Source organism: Aptenodytes forsteri, unplaced genomic scaffold, assembly GCF_000699145.1.
Source record: "Aptenodytes forsteri isolate BGI_AS27 unplaced genomic scaffold, ASM69914v1 Scaffold142, whole genome shotgun sequence".
In the NCBI taxonomy this organism is placed as follows: Eukaryota; Metazoa; Chordata; class Aves; order Sphenisciformes; family Spheniscidae; genus Aptenodytes; species Aptenodytes forsteri.
The window spans coordinates 2,414,989-2,436,414 of NW_008794598.1; the positions used below are offsets into that span (position 1 = coordinate 2,414,989).

At 47.8% G+C, this 21,426-nt stretch overlaps 2 protein-coding genes across 2 annotated transcripts; one reads left to right on the top strand and one right to left on the bottom strand.

Moving 5' to 3' along the window:
- The first annotated feature begins 1,687 nt into the window (after positions 1 to 1,687).
- PIGR (polymeric immunoglobulin receptor) lies at positions 1,688 to 8,576 on the top strand. The gene is made up of 10 exons (XM_019470318.1): positions 1,688 to 1,775; positions 2,029 to 2,361; positions 3,076 to 3,405; positions 4,051 to 4,374; positions 4,817 to 5,131; positions 6,089 to 6,215; positions 6,766 to 6,884; positions 7,221 to 7,346; positions 7,494 to 7,552; positions 8,451 to 8,576. Exons 1-10 carry the CDS (start codon positions 1,694 to 1,696, stop codon positions 8,574 to 8,576), a joined length of 1,941 nt encoding a protein of 646 aa, XP_019325863.1. The 5' UTR covers positions 1,688 to 1,693.
- A 4,982-nt stretch (positions 8,577 to 13,558) lies between these two features.
- LOC103893686 (interleukin-20) lies at positions 13,559 to 16,242 on the bottom strand. Its single transcript, XM_009272907.1, has 6 exons — positions 16,109 to 16,242; positions 15,343 to 15,541; positions 15,167 to 15,232; positions 14,223 to 14,375; positions 13,744 to 13,818; positions 13,559 to 13,636 (listed from the first exon to the last, which is right to left on the bottom strand). Exons 1-6 carry the CDS (start codon positions 16,144 to 16,146, stop codon positions 13,559 to 13,561), a joined length of 609 nt encoding a protein of 202 aa, XP_009271182.1. The 5' UTR covers positions 16,147 to 16,242.
- Positions 16,243 to 21,426: the final 5,184 nt, after the last annotated feature.

Here is a 21,426-nt window from a genome sequence, read left to right on the forward strand (position 1 = left end):
TCATGCTCAGTGAGTTAATTATTAGCCATGGACAAGTGGCCACTGAGCAATTAGAAATCACAATACAAGGAAGAAAGCACAACAGAACACCTTTCATCTTAACACGGAAATAAAAGCCTTTTTCTTCTACCGGGAATTACCCTTAATAAAATTGTGTCACTTGACGCCCTGAAATCAAATTCTTCTGAATATTTACAAAGACTTTCCTTGGCACCTATCATCTTTTCTAGAACTTGGAGTATGCAGGTAGATCAACAGCCATGCTCAGGAAATGCACATTCCTACCACTGCACCATGCAGTGTCCGACAGCACACTCAGTCCAGGCCAAAGAAAACAGTTTAGGGAATTAAAAGCCTTGGCTTCCTCTGAGCCATCACTCTGTCCAAGACAAGGGGAAGGTCAGAAATATTCATCCTGAAGACTACGGACACATTTCAAGAGACACGCAGTTTAGTTTGACATACCCCAATAATTTTGAGTCCTGGCCAAGGGTTAATTTTGGTGCAGTAGGTTTGTTGGATATACAGGTGGGACAGTGCTTTATTGGTTTAAGTCTGATTGTTGGAGGGGTGAGGGGTAAATCCCTGCATCTCACTGACTTTACCAGCAGCTGAGGAAAGAAAAAAAAGTAGGGGTGAAAAATATTACCCTTTTTCTCTTTTGTGTGTCTTTGAAGAGATCAGGGAAACAAAGAGCAGTAATTAAATACAGGCTTCAGAGGGGAACTCTGCTCTATGACATAAGGAAGAAATTTGGACATAAGGAAGAAATTTTTGCAATGAGGGTGGTAAGACACTGGCACAGGTTGCCCAGAGAAGTTGCAGATGCCCCATCAGTGGAAGTGTTCAAGGTCACGTTGGATGGGGCTTTGAGCAACACGACTTAGTGAAAGATGTCCCTGCCCATTGCAGGGGGGTTGGATTAGATAATCTTCAAAGGTCCTTTCCAAACCAAACCATTCTGTGAGAGTAGGTTTTCCTAAGGAGTGGTTTTGGCACTCAGGCTCACAAGTGAACAAGCCTTCCTTTCAGTGCACGAACAACATGGAAAGAAAATATGACCCCAGCTATTAAATTATTAGAAGCAGCATTATCTCCTGGCAAGGATCAAGGGAGCAGTTGAGCTCCGGATTGCCACCTGACTCTCATGCCTGCCAGGGCTCAGTGGCTTTTGGACCATTTTTGGACTTCAGCCTTGTGATGGGCTGTTCTGATTTACGAGCGTTAAACAGATACCATTTCTGATTTTGAATCAAGTCTCTTCTGGTTTGGCCAAAATCTCTTTTTATGCTGTGCACGCCACCACTGTTGCCTGTCTGTGGGATACTGTTCCTGGGGCACTCCGCTCTGACGGACACATTGGTGGCTTGCAGGCATTGCATTAACCGAGTCTGTCATAAGAACAATTCCCCTTGTTTTACAGAAGGGAAGATTGGGGTGTTGGGATGAGACCCACGGGCAGTCGTGATGTCATGCAGCAACACAGCCAAGAACAGAGTTATCAACTCCCTCTTTCCCATTCAGTTGCTTGACAGAAGCGATTAGGTGCTATATTTCTTTCTAGCTCAAGTAGCCACAACCCTCGTATCCTCCAGGCACGAGGATTATTAGATGACTTGATCAGTTAACTTAATCATTTTGCAAATGTGATTATTCACCAACTTCTGTGCCTTTTCCAGGGAATGCAAGAAAAATGACTTTACTAGCGTTCATCTTCCTGCTTGCCTTCCTCCCAGCTGAATCTGCAAGCAGCAGATATGTCCCCAAGGCAGCAAGTAAGTGTAACTTGTCTGGGGCACAGATCTTGTGGGTGGCCCAAGACCAGAGGTGGCATTACTAAGGGGGGAGCAGGGTTCAGAGCGTGTCTCTACCCCATCAGTGCCCATCACTGCCATGGGACCTTTCAGACCACATGATGCTGCACAGCCCTGGGTCCGCACTTGCCCCGGTACACCCGACCTGCTCTGCAGTCCCATCGGGTTGTGCAGCACAGCTGACATTTACAGCCAACATGTTTTCCTCTTGCAGTCTCCAGCCCTGTGTTCGGACCACGGCAGGTATATGGTCTGCTCAACGGGTCAGTTACAGTGAAATGCTTCTACCCTCCCACCCGCGTGAACAGACACGACAGAAAGTATTGGTGCAGGCAGTCGGCCACGGGCTGCATGACCGTTGTCTCCACCAACGGCTACACTGCTCCAGGCTACGAAGGCAGAGCCTCCATCACTGACTACCCACAGGCAGAAAACTTCCAGATTAACATCTCTGAGCTTACAATGGCAGATGCAGGCACCTACCAGTGCGGTGTTGGTATCAATGGCAGAGGGCTCTCCTACAAAGTCAGTCTGGATGTTTCTAAAGGTAATTACAGTCTTAGGGCTCCTTAAAGTATTATTTTCTTTTACTTCTCCCCCCCCTCCCTTTTTAATAAGGCTCCGCAGATTGTCTGTCCAGTGTCTAAAAGCTCAAGATGCTCCATGCTTTTGGGAAACCAGCAGTTTTCATTTTCCCCTGTACTCTTACAGAATGAATTTTTTTTACTAAAAACATAGCATAAAAATCAGACTAAACAAACCTCATCTTAAGATCACAAACATTGCTTAGAAACTGCTGACCTCTCTCGGCCATTAAAGTTTAGGGAGATGCAGTCAGGGGGCAGAACTGCCCATCACTCCGATGTACCCTCCAACCCACAGCTAAGGCTGTGCAAGCCAAACCTGTGCTCAAGTCCACGAGAACGCAGCGTGCAGGACGGCACCACACTTCTGGGCAAGGCCCAGGGTGCAGAGCACGGTGCAAACTCATGGCACGGCCCCTGGCAAGAAGGCTCTGGGAGAAACTCCGCTATAGAGCGGGCAGTGATATAGCATAGAGACCGCAGTCCTGAAATGTGTGACAGACATGGGACACAACTGGGTAGATCATGCTCTGACCAGGAGTGGCACATGGTCATATAATATAGCAAAGTAGAGAGAAACCCTATGCTAAAAAAAAGCCTTCAGAGGTATAGGGGAGTTGCACACAGTTACCGACAGAGCAGGCAGTAGACACTGACTGATGTCTCTGTATGCACAGGTCCACATGTACCCGAGGGTGCTGAGCTCTTCTATGTGAAGCTGCACAGCACTTTGACCATGTCCTGCAGCTTTGGGAAGGAGTATGAGAGCGTGAGGAAATTCTTGTGCAAGATGGAGAAAAACGGCTGCCATAACGTCATCGATAGTTATGGGAATATCGATAAGAGGTACACAGGGCGAGCTCTGCTGAGCAATGAGGATCTTCCAGGCTCATTCAGCATCGTGATAACTCAGATGGGCTGGGAAGACTCTGGCTTGTACCTGTGCGGGGTCGGCTTCTATGGGGAGAGCGGAGAAACGAAGGAACTGGACGTGCATGTCTATGAGGGTGAGTAAGCTATCCCCAGTGTTTTTTCTCTTCATCTCTGCTTCTCTTTAGAAGGATCGCTAGCAGCCTCACTTTATTTAACAGTCTCACTTTATTTAACAAGAACTTTAGTTTCCCTTTGCAGAGTGCTATTATCCTATCCTCTCATCTAGATACTTCCTTCTATTCATGTAACTCTAATGTACTAAACCATCACTAATAAAGCTTGTATCAAGACTTAACTTTCTCAGCAGTGGCTAGCTATCTTCCCCAGTCTGGCTAGCCCAAAACTCCAGAAGGCAAATTCTGCCTACCAGTTTGAGACAAGCAAACTGTCTCTTCAAGTCTTAATTCCTTAAATCTCAAAATGACAGATGTAGAAAGAAGACCTGCCCTTCCCCTAGCGAAGGGAGCAAAACTTTGAAGTGTCAGTACACAAAGACAACCACCACCCAGTGAATTTGGGAAAAAGGAAGGCGTGACAGACCCTTTAGTGTCAATTCCTAGCAGTGCCAGGACAGCCTCCTACCACCTGCACCCCTGAGCTTCACCTAGCCTTGCTTTAGCCAGAACAGCTTTGTTTGATCTGATATTTATTCTCTTGGGAGAGTGCCACATGGGCAAAAGTTAGACATGTATTGATGCTCATTTCATTTTTATCTCCAGAGACAAAAGTTCCTCAAGCAAAGCCCACAATAATCGGAGTAAAAGGAAGTTCAGTAACTTTTGAATGCCACTATGAGTCTCTAAAAAAGTCATCAGCGAAGTACTGGTGCAAGTGGAGACAGAACGGGTGTGCTCGGATCATAGAGAGCTCCGGGTATGTGTCGGAGTTGTATGAAGGAAGAGTGGCCATGTACGACAGCCCAGATAACAACACGATCACCATCATCCTGAACCAGCTGAAGGACACTGACAAAGGCTATTACTGGTGCATGACAGATGAGGATAAGGAGCAGCAATCATCAACTGAGCTGAAGATCATAGACGGTATGAGCTTGCGCGTTGGCAGTTCTCTGCCTGCTCAGCAGGTAGAAAACAACCTCGTAAGCACCACAAAGGAGCAGATCTGGCTTTTTAGGAAGAGATCTGAGGTCCAGCTCTGAACTTCTGTCTCAGGGTGAAACATTGTGCCAATCCCCCCACATCTCAGTAGCTTTAAAAATGGAAACACAAGGTTTCAGTTTTATGGGAAAGTGTTCACAAAAATTTCTCATGCAAGTATTTCTTAAGCATTGCAAAAAAACCCCCAAGCTTTCACCCAGAGATGCATATACAGCATCCTTAACATTAATTTAGCAATGTAAGGAGCACTTTCCCTCAGAGATACGTCTCCTGGTTCATCATGTCTAGCAGCACCACTGCCTGTTGACTACCATTCCCACCACTGAAACCACTAACGTCAGCCTTGATGTTCTGTTTGCCCTTGCAGGAGAACCTGGACTGAAGGGAAAGAAGGAAGTGGACGCGCAAGTGGGTTCACGGGTCGATTTAACTTGCTTTTATCCATGCAAGTACTACTCCTACCAGAAGTACTGGTGCAAGTGGAGCAGCAGCAGATGCACCCCCATGCCTGCTTCTGACCAAAGGCAGCCAGGGCCAGACGTTACCTGTGACACCGACAACAAGACAGTTATCCTGAGCTTTGACTCAGTGGCAAAGACAGACCAAGGGTGGTACTGGTGTGGAGTGAAGCATGATGGCCTCTTTGGGGAAACCATGGCAGTCTACCTGCAGGTGACCGAAGGTGAGCTCCAAGGCAAAGGCAGGCAGGGGCTTTCCTGCTCCTCAGGGCTGTGAATCATGCTGCCTTCTGCTGAGAGAGAAGTCCTCTCCATATCCACTAGGTTGCAGCACCTCAAAACAGAAGAGCTCTCATCCAGGCAGCCTCACAGACTAGGTGCCAAGATCACCATGATTTTGCGCAACTTGTCATAGAAGTTTTCATCCACTCACTGGTTTCTGCTTCCTGGTCATAAAAACCCCCACCGGTTTAAAAATCACTTCCTTCCACACCATTTTTACTTTTTAACCCTGTCCTTACTAATTATTGCTATTACAATTTGTAACATCATTTAGTTTAAGCAACATCTGACACCTGTCAAGTGAAGGTGACTGCATGTAGTTCAGAGACACATCTTGCTCCAGGGAGCTTATTTTAATAAACAGGAGAACAGTAGGGAGCAGGAAAGGCAGGGCTGTCACCAACTCCCCTTGGACAGCAAGGGGCTTAGTCTCAGCTTTGGTGCAGTATCTTATTTTTGGGGGGAAGGAATATTGTTAGAAGCAGAGCAGAGAAAAAATATAGCACTAGATATCCCACATGCAACCTCCCTAAGCGGATGATGGTCAAAATGAAAACAGAGGGAAACAGCCTCATTTCACTGCCTTCGGCAGGCAAAGAGCCAGAAATAAAAGCAAACCAATTATTCAAAGTTTGTTCAGGAATCACTAGAGGTAGAACTCAAAAATGCAAGACTTCTCAAAAGTGTATAGGCAGAGAGAGCCTACTTGAGATTTTTGCAATAAATTATTTGGAATGAGATTATTTCAGATCTCTAAACCCCATTTTAAAGAGCCTTTTATGTGCAGCCAAAACCCGCTGCAGTTCCACGTGCACCAAATATGCCCAACCAGTTTTTGTGTCACCATCTCCATGCTGCTGCTCACGCGACTAACCGCCCTTCTTCCCTGGGAAATGTAGGTATCAGTGCCGACCGCAGCCTAGAGCTCCTGAACGTTGATGCCCCCAGCCCTGCCAAGGGTGGCTTTATTCCCCAAGGAAGAGCGTACAGCGGTGCAGAGGAGCAAAGCGCAGCTGCCTCGGAAAGGTTAGTTCTCTCCAAGGCTCTGTCATTTATCGTTTTTGTGACGTTTATATTAACCTGTTGTTGGTACTGTGTTTGCACACTGCATGTAAGGTATAGCAACAAAAAAAAAATCTTGCCCTAAAGAACTTAGCTCAAAACATCAGAGGAAAAGAAGCAGAAAAGTTACAGCAAAAGGCAAGATGTCTTGAAATTAATTTCTAGCTCAAGAAAATACAGTCCCAGAAGGGAACAATTAGAGATTCCAGGTACCAAAAAACTAATTGAAAATACTTCTGTCAAGATTAGAGAACTTTCCTTCACACATTTATAACCAAGCTGCTGATGTAGCTGGTTTGGCACAACCGCTGGCCTACATTTTTATTTGTTCCCCTGTGATGTGCTGGGATCCAGTTCATTAACTGAATTGCATCGTGCTCACTGAGATTTACCATCCTATATAGATTTTAGACTACTGCAAATTCATATACATTATTCAGTCTTGAATAATGTATTTAAAAAAAAAAAAAAAAGTATTTCACAGTTTAGTGATATATCTTTCCCTCCGTTCCAGCTCTGATCAAAGCCATGGCCCCAATGTACTTCTTTTAGTCCTGGGCCCTGTTGGTGCCGTGCTCCTGGTCGTTGCGACAGCTTTTGCCGTTTTTAAATACAGGCAGCTGAAGAGATCTGGTGAGTCCTGGCCTTTTCTAGTCTCTCAAGAAAAGTCAGCAATATTAAGACAAAGGCGATGCCTTGTGCATGCTGCCATCTGTGCTGGGCTGAGCTGCTCCCCTGGCACCCCCGTACGCGATGGGCAGACAAGGGACCCTGCTTCTCCCACTGACCCCACCCATACAGCTCCAACACCCAGCTTACAGGGTGCCCAGGCTGAGGCAGAGACCACCCCTCTGTGGGCTTTGCGCGTGGCATTGCACGGTGTCTCCTTGCACAGAGGCAGTTTGGACACCAATGCGCTTGCACTGACTGAGCAAGCATGCAGGGTATTTATCTCCTCCCTCTTAACAGACCTCGTGTCCGTCGGGAGCTACAGGACAAACATCAGCATGTCAGACTTCGAAAGTGTGAAGGAGTACGGTGCAAGCAATAACGCCTGCGTGAAAGAGAGCCAGGAGACTCAGATAGGAGGGGACGGTAGGTTGCTGACTGATGGGTTTGCTCTCCATCCCCAGCACGAGAGGTGCCGGGGAAGGGGTTTGCAGAAGGACCCTACAAAAGCCACAGAAATACCTGCCCACAGATGCCCCCCACACCCTAACACCTCCCTTTCTCTTCCTGCAGAGTTCATCGCCACCACGGCCACCCCAGAAAGTGCTGCCGAGACAAAGAAGGCAAAAAGGGTAAGAGGAGGCAGGAGAGAGCCCACTGACCTGGGAGGCACCGCCACAGCTCTCCAACCTCCACCAAAGGAGCTGCCTTCTCCCAGGGGCCTTATTTATACCCAGGTGCTCTCCATCTTACCTGGATCTGGCCACCTGCTGCAGATCAGCCTCCATGGGGGGACCTTAACCCTTTCCTGACCCCACTTTTTCGCAGAGACAATAATACAGTACACCAAGTCAGCCCCAGGTAGTGTCAGGAAGGTTGGGGTTGGGTTGTTACCATAAGTATGAAACACTGGGATAAGCAGCTGACCAGAGGCCAGAGCACATCCCACCTCTCAGCCTTCCCCCAGCGCTGTGCTCCCACGCGGGCAGCGGTTCAGGGGGCAGAGGTAGGCAGGGAGGTCTCTGCCATCACAAGGGCTGTGACTTGCTGTTGTGGCCCTGCCTCCCCTCCCCTTGGGTAAGATTATGGTCGAGTGGCACCACTCGGCAGTAACCGAAGGTGCCAGATGCAAGCCCTTCTTTTTAAAAGTCCCTAACCAAAGGCGATAGGTAGCTGTTGTAAGTAAGTGCCAAGAGCTGAACCGGAGCGATAAAGGAAACTATCAGGAAACCAGTAAAACCCAGCAGCTTTAGGACAGGTAAGCTGGATGCTGACAACGCGGGGACAGGCATGCCGCGAAGTCCCAAACCCACAAACGTTTGGGGTCTTCCCCGAGGCTGAGCAAAGGCGTGATGCTCTCGCATCGCCACCGGCGTGACCCGCCGGATTGTCCCACTCCTTCAGTCTGCCCCTATCATCCCAAGAAGCTCACGGCCCTGCGGTGCTGCCCGTGTTAATGCTGTCCTTTCCCCTGCCACATGCTGCTGTCTGTCCCCAGCCACTTAACGGTGTCCTTCTGTCCTTCCCCAGAGCTCCAAAGAGGATGCTGACCTCGCCTACTCTGCCTTCCTCCTCACCTCCAGCAGCATTGCACAGGGCAGCTCCGAGGGGGACAGCGCTGCCCCGGCCGTGTCCCCTCCGAACTGGGAGGGCTAGATCTAAAGGCAAGGGACCAAGAGGTGGCAGCAACTGGGACCAGCTCTACCTTGAGGATCAGAGGGAGACATCAGCAAGCAGCACTGTTTATTGCTACCACAATTTGCTATAGCTTGACTTTTTTTGCTTAAATTCAGCTTCGAGCAGTGATTTAGGAGGAATTCTTTGATGCCAAATGGGGTGGCTGGGCTGGAGGCGCAGGTCTGAGCGAGCAGGTTGGACTGGGAAATGGCATGGGCTCAAGTAGCTTAGTCCACCAACAGCCCCAGCCCCACCAGTGCCCTTCCAACGCGGTGGGCTCTCAAAGGCCAGAAGGCGCATTTTAAAAAATCTCTTTTTTTTTTGAAGGCAGCTGGAAAACCCTCTAGAATGACGACTCGCGCTTTTGATTCCTCTTAGCTTTCTCATCCAGAGGGCAGTACCTGCAGACCAGACATGGTCTGAAGTGTTCTTATGCACAAGCAATAAAGAATACCACTGGCTTTCAGCAGACCAGGGGGACTTGCAGTCCGTGGGAGGGCACAGGGAGAGTGCACCCAAAGAGGCTCAGTAAGGGTGCATTGGCGGGAGGGGGGGGGGCTTTCTCCTCCTTTTACTGCAGCATTATAGCATCACATCTGGTGTTGCAAATGGCACAGGACGATAGAAGAAACCCACAATTAATGGAGATAAACAGGATGTTTTGAGTAATGTTTCTCACGTGCATTTCCATCAACAGTAGGAATTGATAACAGCATGACATTAATTGGTACGATAACCTATCAGCAGCCTGTATAGCTGATTAGGCAATGGGCACTGGTGTTCACTGGCACTGTATCCATTTGCATAGTACAGACCAAATTCCCCAGAGCAGCTGAACCAACCCATTTCTGACTTGGAGTCAGAACAACTGAGCCCAATCCGTGCTCCTCTGCCACAGAGCTACCCCGATGAAAACCCACCCTTTGCTTAATAAACCTGAGCCATACATCACTCACATATTTTCCCTGGCTGACTTCATGTTCATCCAGGCAGAAACGAGGATGACTATAATTAAATGTTGTCTCGTGGTCTTATTTTCAAGAGAGGATGACTAAACAGAGAAAAATAATTTATTGATGCATGGATTTCCAAAGAGCAGCACGACACTGCTGTCAGTTAGATACAGGTACAGAAAGCTGAATGCCCTGCAGATAACGCAATGTAGGAAGCAGCAGTGATGAAGAAGTTGTGACAAAGCAGAGAAGCAATTTTCCCTGAATACCAGGAATGGGATGGGCTGGTGCCTGCCTGGCTAAAGAGAGGGGCTGTGGAGGTGTCTGACGGGGCCAGAGCCATTCAGGAGAGAAGGGGCAGAAACTGCACAAATAAATTCAAATTCCTGAGCCCATGTTGGTTATGTGCAGCTCTGACAGCAAGCCATAAAATACAAAGAATGGGGAGATGAAAGGGATGAAAGGGAGACATCACCCTGGCTAGAGCCTGAGCTGATGGTGTTACAGTAACACCACAAGTATATTTCTGTTTTAGTAAAATATTAGCTACACTTTAAAATGAAAACAGTATGGTCGTTCAGCAAGATGTCAGGCAACGGCTGTTTGCGTTAGCCTACAGACACAGAGTTTTCATCAAGGATAAAAAACAAATTGTGCCTGAATCATGTACCTCCCCACAGTAAGCGCTGAGATGAGCTTGGCTCACTGCGAGTAGGAGGGCAGCAGCTCCAGTGGTATTTGTGTTTCCCCTCCCAGCCCTACATTTGTGTTTTCAGGGCTGCTCTCCCATCCACATTGCAATAGTCATCACCTTACTGATACCAAGGCTAGGACCTCAAATGTCAGGTTATAACTCATCTGCCTCATGTCCCGGGCTGCATCCCCTCGGCAGCACGGTGGGAAGGGGCTTGAATATCGGAAAAGGTGAGGAGGGGCCAGGACAGGTCTGCGCCTGCCTGGAGTTGCTGGAAGTGAATGAATTGTTCTGGTGCAATAGGAAAGGCGTGCACTCGGAAAGTGTCCCCCGGGGGTGAGCTGTCATAAAGCTGCAGGAAAACGCTAAGGTTTGGAAATTTCTGAGATGAGAAAACCCCTTTCGCTCTCCCTTCACAAATCCGTTTCCTCTTCAACCTGCCCGCCGGCGTCCTTTTCTCAGCTCCGCTCCTCCCGCACTGTGCTGGGAGCAGCCAGAATGAGCTAAACTCCCGGGAGAGGTGCAGAGGGTGAGAAATGTGGATGGGCTGAGCAGCCTGCCAGCCGGCTTTGCCTGCACCCCTCAGCCCCGGCAGCTGCCTGCCCATGGCTCCTGCTCCTTCCCACCGCTGACACTTCCATCTGGCACCTCATTTCCAAAGGGGCACATCCCTGGGCTGCTGCAGTGCTTTGCAGCGGATGGGAAAGTGTAAACTTAAGTTTGACATGAAAGCAATAAAACATGCATGGATTGAGGCATGCAACCCTCCGCACAGGATACAAAATCAATGAAATCTGATAAATAATAATAATTGTGACAGGGTAAGCTGAGGATGTGGAATAAAACCCACACTTCTCACTCAAGCTGTGATCTAGAGCCCACCACGATCAATGGAAAGGTCCACAGGGACCTCACCAAGCAGCCCCATCTCCTTCACCAGACTGCCAAACGTGCCAACTGATTTCCTTTGGTCAGCGACGAGCTGTGGTATCTCATTACGTTACCGCTTCATTCCTAAAGTTTTTTCTTTAACAGAAAGTCATGGTACGTGCAAGATACCTGTCATTTTTAAATGGTTAATTTCAAAGATGATGGTGTTGAAGATCGGCTTTCGTGACCACTGACAGAGCGTGGAGGGGTGTATTCACCCGTTTATGCCCTGGCACCAGGACAAATGAAGGTCACACTGCAAAACCACATGAGAAAGCAAATTAAAAGAATCAAAGCCCTGAGAAGCTTTCCTTTGGCATAAGCAAATATTTGAGGAAGGATAGTGAGCAATCAAGGAGATCTTTCCTTTAAAAGTGAATCACCAAATCCCGCTCAGCGTGAAGTACATACGTATATGCTATAGGCAAATGCTGGTGAACTCACCCAGCCAAGTCACCAGCCAGGCCTTTTTGGGAGAGGACAAGGAGTCTCCTCCTCCTCTGCAGCTCCTCATTCTGCTGGCACCTGATGAAAGGCACAGCGCCCACCGGACTGACGGAGGCTCTGGTGATGCACAGTGTGCTGCCAGAGGTCTTGACCAGGGTCCTCCTGTGATGGGGATGAAACCAAAGCAGTACACTGTCCTTGAGGACACAAGGACCTTATTCCATAATAACAAAATCCTGTTAAAGAGCCTCTTCTGCAGCTAAAGCCTTCCCTGTGTCGCCTCTGCAGCATCACTAGAAATTGCCCAAGCTGGGAACAGCCAGCCCTCCGTCCATCCCAGCTGCTGAAGTTTGCCCGTGCCCGTGGGCAGGAAAGGGAGAGCTAGGGAGTGTTGGACTGTCCCATGGGAACAGAGGTGCTGAGAAGAGGTTTGTGCAAGCCTGAAGGATTCAGACCTAGAAGCAATGACTCGACCCGAACAGCAATAAGAGCTGCTCAGAGCCAGGGGCGAGCATGCAGCGCGCCCTGGTTGTGCTCATGCCACCACAGCCGGCAGGAGTTTTGGTACACCTTGCTCAGCTTAGGTGATCCCTAGAGCAAAATGCACCAAGTCAGACATCTACCCTCCAGTCTTACTCAAGCCTTATGTCTAATGAATGCAGCAGTAAGACTTTATCACTTGAAATATTAGGACTAGAGTGCTAATAAGCAGCATTTACCTGGGCCCTGACACCAAGAGTATATAACACCTCCTGGCTGCCTGGAGAGTTGATCTGGGTGGTCTTGGTTCATTTACTAACACATTAGTCCTCTGCCATTGTCAGCTACTGCAGCGATATGTGTATTAACACCTTGTGGGAAAACACATTGGAAAAGGGACCTGGAGCGTGCAGAACCAGTGGGTACCAGCAATGTGTGTGCAGCCACTGGTGGCTAAAAGAGCCCAAAAGGGGTGAAAACAGACCAGAGCTATACATTATGCACAATAAAAATGGTCTCGTGGACAAGCTGGGGTGATTTAGTATCGTTCGGGTCTAAACTTTGGTCTCTCTGGTATGCCAGGAACGATGCCTCACCTCTGGGATGCTAGCATTACCAGGAGTGACAGTATCTGCTATGAAAGGGCACCACAGTGAATTCAGAAAGTTTCACCAACGAGAATCACATAATTCCTCAGAATTTTGACAAACAGACTCAGCACAGTTTCAGGTGGGGTTTATTTACAGTAATTGCAATAGATTTCCACAAAACTTGCTACTGAGTGTCAGTAAATTACACAATACGTACAAGAATCTTTTTCTGTTCAGCAACCACATACCTTGCATAGAAAGTTTTCTTTTACTGATAAGGCACAAAATATCATCTCAAAAGGAAACACAGATTTCTAAGGCCTGACATACCTGCTAGGACCTATTCTTGGAAGCATTTCTCACCCTGTGCACCTTGTTTCAGCCACAGCAATCAGCTGCAGCAGTTGCATAAGACTGAGCCCAGGTTTGTGAGCACTGCTCTGCAGCATTAACTGCACCAGAGTAGTTCCAGCAGGCACACTCAGAACTCGAGTATACATTCCCTATAGAAAAATTTTATAATTTAAACAATACTTTTATTAAATGATCACAGCTTATGTCTGCTAGCAAGAGAAATCCTTTTAGATTTTCCCTTGGAGAGCATCCTTTGATAGAAGTCTGCTAAGCGAGTGCTATGCTGATTTGATCAAACTCGGTATTTCCACCTTAATGCAAGACTCTGCTGATGCCTTCGCCTATGTACCTGGCTAGCAAAACACTCAGTGTTTGACTGAACACAGCTGCAATCAGTGAGAAACTGCACTGGTTGATACAGTACATTATTTTCCCGTTCACCGCTGGTGTGTGCAATGTCCCAGCAGCTTTGTTAGCCCCGGCCATTGGTGGGTCGTTAATGCCTTCTGCTCTCTAATGAGATTTCTCCATCCAGTCTAGTAGGATGTCCAGCTCACCCAGGGATTTAATTGCTGCAGATGTGACATTCAGCTGAAATGGTATAAAGGAACAAGTTGTAAGCAAAGACAGGGGGTACAACCCAATGTAAAGAGAATCCGAATATCTGCGTTAATTACTAGACTTAGTCATCAACTTACCCCTTCATAGTTCACAAGTATTTGCTTAAATTTCTTAGCGGATTCCTGTCCACACATGCACTTATTTTGCTCATGCTAGAAAAATAAGATAGAATTCATTAGGTTTGGGGGTTAATTTTTAAAAATAAGAGATCAGTTTCTAATTATGCTGGAAATCACTGTATAGACTGAGACCTTGTTAAACTCTGGAAAAGGCTGCAGGTCCTTAAATCAGACTTCAGCTAAGAACAGAGTTTACTTTGATAGACAGAGGGACAGGATAAATATCTTTCTTGAGAACTAACGTGGGAGTTGGCTGATGAGTGGCAAGTATAAAAATTTCTCAGCAGACATACTCAGTCTTCACATCATGCTTCTTTGTATTCTTGTTAAAAACATTTTTATAAATAAAGATTTTGTAACTTTATAAAACACTTAGGTTTATTTATATACCAAATACTAACAGATGAAACTAAACTGTGGCAATACCCAAGACTTACACACTGCCCAAGTTTCCTCTTCACGCTGAGGAAGGAGTTGGCTATGCTGCTGATTTTTCGGTTGACATACGAATCCTCGGTCTTGCAGTGTTTGAAGACTTTGTCCACGTAGAAGTTGAAGAGGTGATGGGTGATGCAGCATCTATCTGAAGACTTAAGGAATAAATTTCATTTTTAAAAGGTCTCCCAAAGTGCGTTAAACCCGTAGTCGCCAGCCTTTCTGCCCCCCTCTAGAATAACCCATCTCTAACACCAAGCATGGTAGCCAAGCACAGCAGGATGTTTTGACTCATATAAAGCTTTTTCAGTGATGCTTGATGTAAATTGATAATATATATAGGAAATCATTTTAGACTGATTTTCCAGGAGATCCATCCTCAGCAAGTCTCATTGAGTCAACAAAATAATTAGCTGATTTTGCAGCTGGGTATTAGAGGCTGAGACCTGAAGCAGTGGCCCATGTCTAGTGCCTTAGAGCATAAGAGAGCTGAAAAATACTTATTTGTAATATATTTCACCTCCCAAGACCACATTCACCTGCTTTTGGATTCTTTAATAGCTTTCCACCCAAATCCTGATTCACCTCGCTATGCCTCCACTGACCGAGGTGGTGGGCAGCCACAGCTAAAGCTCCTGTAAGTAGAGCATCACATGCAACAAAAAAAAATCTCTGCCCACCATTTCTGGAAAGCCAGTCAGGGTGAAAGCCCGATGCAGGAACCGGCAGCGGGACACCCACCTCTTTTCACATACGTGATCCGCATCACTTTATCCTCCCTGACCTGCGCTGTCTGCCAGCGTCTGTGTTTCGCTGGAACTTAGAAGTCATGGTATTAAATAACTTCCCCAAACGCCCTGAGCTGGCACACCTCATGACCGGTGTTAGGATGCTAGCTGGTCAAAATTATTCAGAGAAAAACTGGAGACACAGTACGGACACCTACCTTAACCCTGTGCAGAGAGTGCGGGTAAGACAAGATGCTCAGGGTCCTGATGGGGTCTCTGGCTTGCTGCACGGGAGAAGATAGAGATGGTGATGTACGTGCTGGCTCCAGAGGCGCTTTGGGAGCAGCTGACTAAAGAGCTTCCCAGCTCCACAAGAGCCCGGAGCAATACTTACGATGTTGGCTTTAATTGCGGTGAAACCAGACCTAATCTCAGTCACGCTCATTGAAATCCTGCAGGGTCCAAAGTGGAAGATTTTGTTCCCAGCTGTCGGCATCAAATTCAGCCAGCATGACATGGAGAAGAGGTAGAGGAGCAAGTGGGATCCTTTCATGTTGCTGCAGGATGCAAGCATGGCCGGCTGCCTGGGAGACCTGTTCCAGGAAGACAATACTGCCTCTCTATCGTTCCTAAATAACACAGTTGTGATATTTATGAAAATATACAAGTTTTATATAGTACTTGTATATGTACATGTGTATTAAAAAACCCACACCAATTAGTATCTCTTACCCATTCCTTCTTTATTCCCCAAGTGCAAGAGAAAAAAAAACAAAAAACAAAACCCAAATATTTTACAAAAGATACCAAAAGAATAAAAAGAGAAAAAAAAAAGAAAATACCAGTAAAAGATTGCATGTAAATAGACCAAGTTGTTCTGAAAAATTTTCATCAGAAAAAATAAATACAGATAAATTAAACATTTCAAAGTCTACTGACTCAGAGCAGCAGGAGGTAACTGCACCTGAAAGCAGCAGATCCCAAAGCCTGATCACAAAAGAAAATGCTTTCCCTCAGAAACAGCTGACTTCAAATGCAAGTTCTGTTAGCACTGAAAATTAAGGTTATTAATGAAAAAAAACCTTTCAGAGACACGTTATAGGAATACAAGGAAATACACATGAGCACATAGAGCAAAAGGATAAAAATCAGTATTTTACCTTGTTCTTTGATGTGGGTTCATCTGTCTTTCTGACATCTGACCTGAAGAGCTCCGAAGAAAGCGTTTTTATCCAGGTATCGGGAGGAAATAACTCTTGGATTAACTTTTGGGATTTTTCTTGCTTTTCCCAGCACGTATTTCCCTTTGTGATTTACTGAATTAATGAGCTAGTGAAAGGGACCAACTCTCTCACCCACAGGTGTTTCCCTAACCTACGGAGGCGGGAAATCTTGGCATTGCTGTATCATTTTTCATTCGGGAAGAAGGACGGGATGAAAAGGATGGGGGGTTACATCCCCAAAACGCCAAGCTCGGGGGCTCCCCCCGGCACAGAGCTGTGCCGCCAAGGCCCCCCTGGAAAGGGGCCGTTCCTGGTTCCCACAGAGGCGTTGGGGTGTGGGAAGCCGAGCAGCATCACCCCCCTGGGACGCCAGTGGTCCAAACCCCCCAAGGTAGGAGGATTTCTGGCAGTAGGACATGGCGTGCTATTAAAATAGCGTGACTCAGAAAGTTGGCAAGACCTTTCTCCATCACTGTCCTGGCACACGGGGCCTTCACCCGCCGGGTATGGGGGGACCCTGCTCTCAGACTTGCTCCTCAGGTGGGTGGACACTTCTCTCCATCTGCACGTCCCTGGTATTTGGAGGCTGGAGATGCTCAGGTACAAGAGGGCAGGGCTTTGGGATGACACAGCTCCCACCGCGATGCCAGAAGTCACTTGGTTTTCAGGAGCACGGTTGACTTATGTGATCATTATGCACTGTCCAAAGCTATCACCCTGCAGAAGGACAGAAATTTCACTCAAACCTTTAAAAGTCCACCAGCCCAGCAGCAGCAGGGAAGTTCTACCCACAAGCAAAGACTTTGACTGCAAAGTCTATGATTACCCTGCCACAAGCATTAGCTGCTGAGAAAAACTGATGCAGCCAAGGTCCTCGAGCAGACCAGGCATGTTCTCATAGTGACGTTTCAGATCCAGGCTGTCCCCAGGGAACCAGGGTTTGCCAGCTGGGGCATGCTGTCACATGAATGTGGCAGTACTGGTGCAAAACCCAGGCTGGTTCACCATGCTGTTGGCTCTGAGGCTAGTTTGGTTGTTTCTGTAACCCCTCTGGAGATAGCTAAGTTTAGTCTACAAACAAAAATGAGAGTTAAAAAAACTTCTTGGACTACCTGTACCCGGTAGAGAAGGTCAGATGGACTTAGAGGGCATGGAGGTGGCAAAGACGCCCCTCTAATCCCACAGCCAACCTCCAGAGCAGCCACGATGCTCTGGGTGAGAGCAGCAACCTGAGCATGTGCCTGTTGCAATGCAGGTATGTCTTGTGTGCCACTGCCTGTGGGCCAGGGCTGTTCTATAAAGTTTTGCTGGGTGAGTAATTTATTGATAACCAAGCTCAATCTTGAGCATATATCCGTCATCAGAGGAAGACTAGGCAAATAGATTTTATGCCCAGGCTAGTCATAGTATTGCATACAGCATTGCTGAAACTACCCCAAATGCACCAAACGTGCCTCCCTCATCCCTGTGCCTTTGCACTGTAAAAGCAAACAGCCAAAAGGCAGGTCCAAATCTGCAGCAGGTTGCATTTGCCTTTGCTGAGGTGTTGGAGGGATCCTCAGCAGCACAAGGCTGTTAATCTCTGCCTTCCTCCCCCAATTCCCAGCTGCTGCCTGTAATTGCAGCAAAAGTTTCACTTGGAGCAGGGGAAGCAGCACCGGCAGCGTTCCCAGGCAGCCCGGTGCACACCCAGCCTCGGTGAGGAAACGAGGGAAGAGGCAATGAGTTCTTACTTAATTATGTAAATTGCAGATGAGAAGGGATTTCTTCTTTTTTTCCTTTTGGTAACTGAACTGACGCTCAAGACAGGTCAGCCAAATGCCAGCAGGCAAGAAACAGTCATAGGTTAAAAATTGCCAGCCATGCTGGTGGAGGAAAGATGCTGGGGTGATACGGGAACAGGAGTGAAATGTTGTATTATCAGGGTCCAGGGCCTTGCTCCATTACAGACCTCTGCATGGTCCTGGGCGGGCGTTCCTTGGCACTGACCTGTCACTGACCGTTTGCAAAGCAGAGGCAATAGCGTGCCCCTCACCACAAGGGCAAGGAGGAGGAGAACCACGTCAGAGGAGGGGAGACAATCCAGATGGTTTTACATTTCTGGTTAAGTATGTGTGCAATGATGGCGATTGATTACCCCAAGTGCTGGACCTGGGGGAGATCTGAAACCCTCGCATTTTGGAGCAGACAGGATGGCATCAGCAGGGATCTCGGCGTGCGTTGGACCAAGTCCTGATGGAAGCGAATCACCCACGCTTGGCTTTCCCCAGGCAGCCTGCCTAAGGGAGGCTCTCATCTACCTGCCAGCTACAGCATCATGAAAATATCCTCAATAAAACAGCAAGCCATTTCTCACATGCTCTGGGAAGGAAGAGGAAAAGGAGAAATAGGGATTTCTGAAAGACAGCAGTGTGATGATGCAGATGAGCTCAGATAGTAAAATAGGAACTGACTCCCCCAGGCGCTCGCAGAATAATTAAGCCTTTCACGTACGGCAGCGCTGGGGAGCGCGCTGGGAGCGGGGAAGTGGTCCTCTCCCCGGGAACCCTGCCAGGCAACTCCCAGCTAAAGGGAGGGCTCCTCCCTCGGGATTTTATGGTAGGCACGTTGCGACAGGGCACACTAAAAGCAGTTACGACCCAAATAACAAGCAAAGGCAGCATACAGGGTTGTTAGCCAGCTGCCACCATGCTAGGGAATTAAAAACTAAGCCCTGTGTACCATTAGCTTGTCATTTATATAAACTCTGACCGCTGCCAGGACCAATGCTCAGCCTCACCCTGCCATGAAGACAGCCGCGTTCACGTCACCGCAGAGCTGGCATCACTGCTATGGTAACAGAAACAGCTCAATTACAGCAGAACACACCAGACCGCTGCAGACAAATGGCTTGTTGAAACGACTAATGAAGCAGATGTTCCTGGAGAGCCCGGGAGCATGACAGGAGACGAGACACCTACTCACTGACAGCCGGTTATGTTGGGGAAATTCAGCAGCAGCTCCCGGCCCTGCTCCAGCATTGCCACTGGAGAGCCACGTCCTGCGCGCACCACTTACCGTGAGTTACTGCAGTCCTGCTCAGTGCGATCCGCTGCTGACCCAGCTCCACATTTATTCACTTCAAATATCCAAAAGCTTTTCTTTTATCCTAAAAAAAAATCCTTAAAAAAAATAAATCAGACTGTTCTGATCTGCAGGAGCCATGCTGTCAAGAACTGACCGCAGGCACAAGTTAACACTAGATTTCCAGTAAAGTGTTTCAGAGTCATAAGGTACCAGTTTCAATAGTGCATTTCAATGTAGTTTCATGCTATAAGAAGATCTGATAATACTTTACAGACCATTCTTGGTTTGCCATTCTTTGTCATTACTCATAGTTCACAGCAGCTTTAGGTACACCAGCATTTCAGATATGAAGCTGATAATGGTTTGTACACAGATCCCCAGAACTAGACAATATGAATGATAGAAATGCCTTCAGTAATTTTAATAAAAGAAAAATCAAGACTTAATAATAAAGTCCAGCAACAGTATCTGAACTCAGGAACTCTTCCTGACATCCTTCAGGAAAAGATCCACAAAAACCAACTCGGCCACCTGGAAGAAAAATGCTTGTAGGATTTTACATCTCTCCTGGTAATACTGTAGCTCACCAAAACCCTTGCCAAAGGAACATAATTCTGTTTCCACAGGCAGAAGAAAATGTTTCCACTTGGTTTTGATGCACTAGAGTAATTTCTTACATACTTGCAGTGGTGTAAATTGTCAGACAGCCCTATCCTAATCACAGCTGGGCACTAACGGGAAGATTGACTGTAGCAGTGGTGCTATGCTGCAGCTCCGAGTGGTTCTCAGCGCCTTAAAAACCAGAGGTTTAATTGTCAAGCAATCACCTGGCCCTCCAATCCAGGGCCATTTCAAATCTCGTTCGAACAAGTGCTAATCTGGCACAGTCCTCTTGAAACCCAGGGATTCACACCAGCACCCAGATGGGTGTCATCCGCCCCGTCATCACTCTTTGCATTAGCTTCTGCACCAATGCGCTTTGCTCTTCGCGATGGAAACGTGCTCCGCGGCTGCCAGCGCCCTCTCCCAGCCTCCAAAAATCTGGCTGCTCTTCTCCCTCTTAATTAGTGCAGTTCATTATCGACAGAAACCAGGGGCCGGTTACCTTGCAGGCTCGCCAGCCCTGCCACTCGCTCAGCCCCAGCTCTGCAATGCTGCTGACAAAAGTAAAAAATTGTTTTTCTCGGTAAACTCATCAAATGACTCAGAAGAAACTCTGCAAGGAGTTATCGGCTGATAGGTGTGGTACATTGTGTGCCCTCTTCTTGGTCACGTTTCTAACCATAACCACTTGAATAATTCTGAAAATCAAGCACTGAGTACTGCCTTTTAGGGAGTGACAGGCTAAGCGCGGCTCAGCTCAATGAAATGCAGCTTTTATTCAGCCCAGCACAGGAGATGTCCAAAGCCGAGGGAGCAAAACTTCAGGCTGTTTTCCAGGATCTCTTCCCGAGCAGCTCACGGCGCACAGGGCTCTCAGCAGCTTTAGGACCTGCCCTCGTGGGCAGAGCAGCTCCTTTCCCAGCGCTGAGGGGCTTCGGGGCTGAGAGCGAGCCTTGGAGAGTGTCCCCAACCCCGAGATGACGTCTGAATCACCCTGGTTTAGGGCATTGCCCACAACTGTCCCTCTGGGGCTGTTTCTGCCGTTTCCTGTTACCTGCCGCCCAGCCCAGGACGTCCCCAGGTGCATGTGTCATCAGCAAGGACACAGAGCCGCCTCCCCTGGGAAGCACCTCTCCGTTGCTGTGGGTGGTCCCGGGCTCACCCCATCCTCGCTGGCTGTCCTTGGCCAGGTCATGGTCGCCAGCCGGCTGCACAGGGCTGCACGTCACAGAAAACGACACTGCCTCAGCCGCCGCCTTCACGGAGGAGATGTGACACTCATCTGCGTGACTCACCAATGGCAGTGCTGCTGCCAAGCCAGGATTTCACCCGAAGAGGGTAAAAAACAAAAAAAAAATGCAAAAAGGAGTGCATCCCCCCCGCAAGATTCACCTTTGTGGAAGGGGAAAAGCGTCGTGGAGGATCTTGTACACCGACATGTTTTCTGTTCTGCAGAAAACCATTAATTTAGTCACCAGGGTGAGGGGTGTTGAAGGTTAGATAATTGCTTCCCCTGTTTTGATAAAATGTGAACTCATATTTTGGTTATCACAAATGGCATCTTCCCCAAAGGGAAATGCATATTT